Raw genomic sequence first — 6418 nt, 5'->3', positions numbered from 1 at the left:
GCAGTGCGGAGGGGCAGGAAGGGGGGCTGTGGGGTGGGGGTTCGTGGGGACAGTGCGAAGGGGCAGGATGGGGGGCTTTGGGATGGGGGCTGGGGGGCAGGAAGAGGGGCTGGGGGATGGCTCGGGGGGGCTGTGGGATGGGGGTTCGTGGGGGCAGTGCGAAGGGGCAGGAAGTGGGGCTGTGGGATAGGGAACAGGGGGCAGTACGGGGGGGCTGTGGGGTGGGGGGTTCAGAATGGGGGGCAGTGCGGAGGGGCAGGAAGGGGGGCTGTGCGATGGGGGACTGAGGGGGCAGGACAGGGGGCTGTGGGATGGGGAACGGGGGGGCAGTGCGTTGCCAGGCTGTGACCCCCCCGTCTGCCCCCCAGATGCTGGCGCTGATGGAGGCCCAGGCCTGCTGCCTGGAGCAGGGGCACCGGCTGACGCAGCAGCTGGAGAAATATCGCCGGGAACTGGCCGCCCAGGTGGGGGGACCTGGGCAGGGGGGACCGGGGTGTGGGGGGGGCAGAGGGATACGGGGGGGGCGGGGGCAGGGCCGGAGGGGGCCAGGGAGGGCGGGGCCAAGGGGGGGTGGTGACTTCCCACCGGGGGCCATGCAGCAGACAGGATGCCGGTGCTCACATCCCAGCCGGCGGCGCGGGGCCCGGGGGCTCCTCTGCCCAGAGAACAGGCCCCCGCCCCGGGGAGCCTGCGTCCACGGCCTCCAGGCCCACCTCGGCCAGGTGGGTGCGGGACTCCTGGGTTCTCTCCCCGGCTCTGGGAGGAGATTGGGGGCTGGTGGGTTAGAGCAGGGGGGCTGGGAGCCAGGACTCCTGAGTTCTCTCCCCGGCTCTGGGAGGGGAGTGGGGGCTGGTGGTTAGAGCAGAGGGGCTGGGAGCCAGGACTCCTGGGTTCTCTCCCTGGCTCTGGGAGGGGAGAGTGGGCTGGTGGGTTAGTGGGGGGGCGGATACAGTGTCGGGGGGTGGGCTGTTGGTGGGAGGTCATAGGCTGCATGGTGGGCATGTAATGGGGCCTATGGGGGATCAGACCCCCCTGGATCTAGCAGCTGTGGGGGGGAGGTGTTCACCTGGGAGATTTCACACCCCCCCCCCCCATAACCAACTACAGCAGCTGCCAAGTTTGACACTCGCTCGGCAGCTTCCTGTTTTCACTTCAGGTTTCCTGCTCTGTGACCTCTGACCCCCCCCCCCTCCGACTTGGGGGGGTTCCTGCTCGGGCGGTGGTGGTTGGGGGATGCAGGCTTGGTCCCCTCCCAGCCCAGATGTTAAGGGGGGTGTGGGCGTGTGTGGAAAAATCAACAGAGCTCAAATGCCAGGCGCAGAAGCTGTGGGGCGAGAACCCAGGAGTCCTGGCTCCCGGCCCCTCCTGCTCTAACCCACCAGCCTCCACTCCCCTCCCAGAGCTGGAGAGAGAACCCAGGCGTCCAGGCTCCCAGCCCCCCCTGCTCTAACCCACCAGCCCCCACTCCCCTCCCAGAGCCGGGGAGAGAACCCAGGAGTCCTGGCTCCCAGCCCCCCCGCTCTAACCCACCAGCCCCCACTCCCCTCCCAGAGCCGGGGAGAGAACTCAGGAGTCCTGGCTCCCAGCCCCCCTGCTCTAACCCACCAGCCCCCAATCTCCTCCCAGAGCCAGGGAGAGAACCCAGGAGTCCTGGCTCCCAGCCCCACCGCTCTGACCCACCAGTCCTTGCGCCCCTCCCAGAGCCAGGCAGAGAATCCAGGCGTCCGGTCTCCCAGCCCCGTGCATGGCCGGGGCGGGGGGTATCTGGGGTGTTCACCCGCCGTCCTTTGCCCCCCGCAGCTGCACCAGCTGGTCCTGGAGTCGGCGCGGGAGAAGCGGGACATGGAGCAGAGACACGCCATGATCAAACAGAAGGTGGGGGGGGAGCTGGGGGCAGGTGTCACGGGAGAGGGCCTCTGGTGGGTGGGTATGGGCGGGGCCTTCTGGGGAGAGACAGCTACGGGGTGCAGTGGGAGGAGCCTATGGGCAGGGTGTGTGGCTAACGTATGGAGGGGTGGGGCCTGGGCCAAAGAGGGCGTGGCTGGGGGAATATACTGGGGTGGGGGCTAGGTATGGGGGAGGTGAGCCCTGGGGGGTTGTGGGCGGGGAGCAGGGCTGGCTATGGGGCGAGGGGGGCAGCGGCTGATGAGGCGAGGTCTGGGGTGGGTGGGGGCGATGCTGGGGTAGGGGAGCAAGGCGGTGGCTGGCGGGGTGGAGGCGGGGCTCGGTGGGGTGGAGGTGGGGCTGAGGCTGATGGGTTGGAGGCGGGGCTGGCGGGCTGGGGGCGGGGCTGCGGCTGGTGGGGTGGAGGCGGGGCTAGCGGGGTGGGGGCGGGGTCATGGGAGGGGGAGACTGGCTGGGGCTGGTGGTGTATGGGCAGTTCTGCTTCAGGGAGGGCCTGGGGCATGGGGCCCTGGGAAGGCGGGACCCTGGGGGTGGGGGCGGGGCTTGGTGCAGTGGGGGCGGGGCTGCAGCTGGGAGAGCGGGGGCGGGACCCTGGGGGTGGAGGCGGGGCTGTGGCTGGGGGCGGAGCCCCGGGGCGAGGGCAGGGCAGGGCAGGGCAGGGCAGGGCTGTGGAGGGGGGCGGGCGGGGCCATGCCCCCCCCCCGTGACGGCCCTGCCCCCCGCCAGGACCTGTCCCAGGACGAGGCGGTGCTGGAGGGGCGCGGGGAGGCGCCGGACGGGGTGGTGATGGAGGGGTACCTCTACAAGCGAGCCAGCAATGCCTTCAAGACATGGAGCAGGTCAGAGACCCTCCCTTTGTCCCCCCAGTTCCCCCCACGCCCCCCCAATTCCCCTGTCCCCCATGAGCATCCGCATCTGTCCGGGGGGCCCGGAGACCCACATGTGCACCCCCAAACCCACCTCCTTCCCCTCCCCCTTATGGCACTCCTCCCCCCGATGGGGGGCTGTGTGCCCCGAACCCCTTTCCCCCCACTGACAGCCCCCCCGCTCTCCGCCAGGCGCTGGTTCTCCATCCAGAGCAATCAGCTGGTGTATCAGAAACGGGCCAAGGTGAGTGAGGGCCTTTGGGGGTGGGCTTGGGGGGCCCCCCAGGAGTGGGGGGGATGGGGCCCGGCCAGGGGTTAGTTTGGGGTACTATCTCTCTGTAGTGGGGAGGGGGCTGGTCTCAGGGTTCTTGGGGGTGTTGAGGGGGGGCTTTGCTCTCTGCCCTCCCGGAGGCAAGGTTTTGGGGGGCTATGGGGTGCCATCTCTCTGCCCCCCCCCAGGACGCGCTGACGGTGGTGGTGGAAGATCTGCGGCTCTGCACCGTCAAACCCTGCCCCGACCACGAGCGGCGCTTCTGCTTCGAAGTCGTGTCCCCCTCCAAGTGAGTCCTGCCCCTCCCGCGGCCCCCCTGTGCCCCCCACATCAGTGCCAAGCCCCTGCCCCTCCCCCGCTGCTCCTCCCCAGCCCCCCCCCATCACCCGCTTCCTCTCCCCCTGCTCAAGCCGGGCCTCCCGCCCTCCCTCTGGCTGGGGGGAGGGGGCCTCATGGAGCCCCCCCAACGCCCCGTGTTTCCCTCCCCCAGGAGCTGCCTGCTGCAGGCCGACTCGGACAGACACCAGCAGGCCTGGCTGACGGCCGTGCAGAACAGCATCGCCTCGGCCTTCAGCGAGGGGCGGGCCGAGCCCCCCGGCCAGGTACGGACCCCCCCGGGACCCCCCGATCCCCTCCGCTTCCAGCCAGGGGCGGGCCGAGCCCCCCGGCCAGGTACGGACCCCCCAGGGACCCCCCGATCCCCTCCGCTTCCAGCCAGGGGCGGGCCGAGCCCCCCGGCCAGGTACGGACCCCCCCGGGACCCCCCGATCCCCTCCGCTTCCAGCCAGGGGCGGGCCGAGCCCCCCGGCCAGGTACGGACCCCCCAGGGACCCCCCGATCCCCTCCGCCTCCAGCCAGGGGCGGGTTGAGCCCCCCGGCCAGGTACAGACCCCCCCGGGGACCCCCCATCCTCTCCGCCTCCAGCCAGGGGCGGGTTGAGCCCCCCGGCCTGGTATGGACCCCCCGGAGACCCCCATCCTCTCTGCCTCCAGCCAGGGGGGGCCGAGCCCCCCAGCCTGGTATGGACCCCCACGGGGACCCTCCCACTCCCGCCATGGCCTCCGCCTTCAACCAGAGGCAGCTGGAGATCCCTTATCTGGTCTGGGGGGGACTGCGGGTGGGGAGTGGGGGGTGCCATGGGTGAAGGGGGGTGCTGTGGGGGTAGGGGGTCACCATGGGGGAACAGGGGGCTGTGGGTGCGGAGCGGGCGGCACCGTGGGAGAACGGGGGGCGCTGTGGGGGAAGGAACAGGGGGCTGTGGGAAGGGGGTGCACCGTGGGGGAAGGGGGGGCTGCGGGTGGAGAGCGAATGGCCCAAGCAGCCCCCTAACCCTGCCGCCCCCCCCCCAGCACCCGGAGCGCCCAGCCTCGCTGGTGGCTGGCACCCTGGAGGCGTCGGGCCGGAGCCCGCGGGCGGGCGGGGACAAGCGGGTGCTGGACCAGGTGCAGCGGCTGGAGGGGAACGCACAGTGCTGTGACTGCCGGGAGCCCGCGCCCGAGTGGGCCAGCATCAACCTGGGCATCACGCTGTGCATCGAGTGCTCCGGCATCCACCGGTACCCCCCTGAGCCCCCCACTGCCCTCCCGAACCCCAATCTCCCCCTGCTCCCCCCGCCTGGGCATCACGCTGTGCATCGAGTGCTCCAGCATTCACTGGTACCCCCTAAACCCCCCCTGTACCCCCCGGTACCCCCCTGCCCGCCCATAGCACTCCTGGCCCCCTGAGACCCCCTTGGCCCTTCACTGCACCCCCATCCCCCCACTACCCCCGATCTCCCCCTGCCCCTCTCCCCCTGCATCCACCGGTACCGCGCCCCCACCCCCGCCCCCTGATCTCCCCCTCCCCCCCCCAGCCTGGCCATCAAGAGCTCCGGTGCCCATGGGCATTGGAGGGCAGCCAGGGGGGTCCCCTCTGAGCCCCCCTGGCTGACCCCACCCCCCCGTTCTCTGTCGCAGGAGCCTGGGGGTCCATTTCTCCAAGGTTCGCTCCCTGACGCTCGACTCCTGGGAGCCGGAGCTCGTCAAGGTAGCGATGGGGGGAGGGAATCACTCAAGAGGGGCCGTGGGGTGTGGGTTTAAGGGGGGGGCAGGGGAGGGGGCTATTTACCTAGGGAGTCGTCGACCCCTGCACATTGGTGGGTCACGGGGTCCGGTCGCTGGGCCGGGGCCCCCCGTGAATGGGGGGTCAGGGCTGGGGGGGAGGGAGGCGTCAACATCTGGATTATGACTGGCCCCCCATGTGTCCCTTCCCACCCCCCCCAGCTGATGTGCGAACTGGGGAACGGAGCCCTGAACCGCATCTACGAGGCGCGTGTGGACGAGATGACCGTCAAGAGACCCCAACCCGGCTGCTCCCGGTGAGGCCCCCCCCGGCCCTCGCCCCAGCACCCCCCTGAACCCTCCAGCCCCTCCCCCGTGCCCCTCCCCCAGCTCGGCAGCTCCCAGTGAGGCCCCCTGGCCCTGCCCTCACCCGCCTCCCTCCCCAGCGCCCCCCTGACCCCTCCCCTAGCCTGGCTGCTCATGGTGAGACCCCCCCACGTCCACAACCCCCCCGCACAAGGCTGTGTGCCCCCCCCCGACCAGGGGCGGCTGCCCCATCTCACCCCCTCCCTGGGCTCCCCCAACAGGGCGGAGAAGGAGAGCTGGATCCGGGCCAAATACGTGGAGAAGAAATTCATCACCAAGTTGCCAGAGGCACGGCTGAGCCGGGTGGGGCGCCGGGGCCCCCCCGACCGGGACCGGCTCCCCCGACCCCCCCTCAAGCCCAAACCGGGCAGCATTAGCATTAGCCGGGCTGCAGGTACCTGATGGGGGAGGGGGGATCCCGTGGGGGGAGTGTAGGGCTCAGGGTGGGCGGTGTGGCTGGGTTGGGGGGACGTGTGGCTGGGTGGGGGGGCATGTGTGGCTGTGGCGGGCTATGGGACTGTGAGGGGCTGGGTGGGGGGGACGTGTGGCTTTGGGGGGCAGTGGTGTGGCTGGGTGGGGGGGATGTGTGTCCATGGGGGGCAGTGTGGCTCGGCGGGGGGGGACGTGTGGCTGTGGGGGACGTGTGGGTGGGGGGGACCAGTGGCTTAGCCAGCTTCTAAGAGGAGGGGGAGCAAACATAAAAAAGGCGCCCCCCCTTGGCTCCTCCTCCGGCCGCACCGCCCCTCCCCCCCATGGCTCCTCCGGCCCTGCCGTGCCACCCCCGTGGCCCGCCCCTGCTCCTCCGGCTGCGGCTGCAGGCTGCATGCCGCCCCCCCCCCCCTCCCCGCTTCTCCGGCTGCTTTTGGAAAGGCGGGGGAAGCGGCTGCTTCCCCTGCACCCCGCTAGCTACGCTACTGGGGGGGGACGTGTGGCTGTGGGGGGATGTGTGGCTGGGTGGGGGGGACGTGTGG

General features: G+C 71.3%; 1 protein-coding gene across 1 annotated transcript; it reads left to right on the top strand.

Moving 5' to 3' along the window:
• Positions 1-368: 368 nt before the first annotated feature.
• LOC113409211 (arf-GAP with coiled-coil, ANK repeat and PH domain-containing protein 1-like) lies at positions 369-5841 on the top strand (the record flags this gene model as incomplete). The annotated part of the gene is made up of 10 exons (XM_026662884.2): positions 369-464; positions 1801-1875; positions 2632-2744; positions 2964-3015; positions 3231-3331; positions 3533-3644; positions 4392-4597; positions 4998-5067; positions 5304-5398; positions 5669-5841. Coding segments are annotated over 10 exons (1093 nt in total), but the record flags the coding sequence as incomplete, so codon positions are not given.
• Between the last annotated feature and the right edge of the window lie 577 nt (positions 5842-6418).

Source organism: Terrapene carolina, unplaced genomic scaffold, assembly GCF_002925995.2.
Source record: "Terrapene carolina triunguis isolate 2854851 unplaced genomic scaffold, T_m_triunguis-2.0 Scaffold31096, whole genome shotgun sequence".
NCBI lineage: Eukaryota > Metazoa > Chordata > Testudines > Emydidae > Terrapene > Terrapene triunguis.
This window is presented reverse-complemented; position numbering and strand designations above follow the sequence as displayed.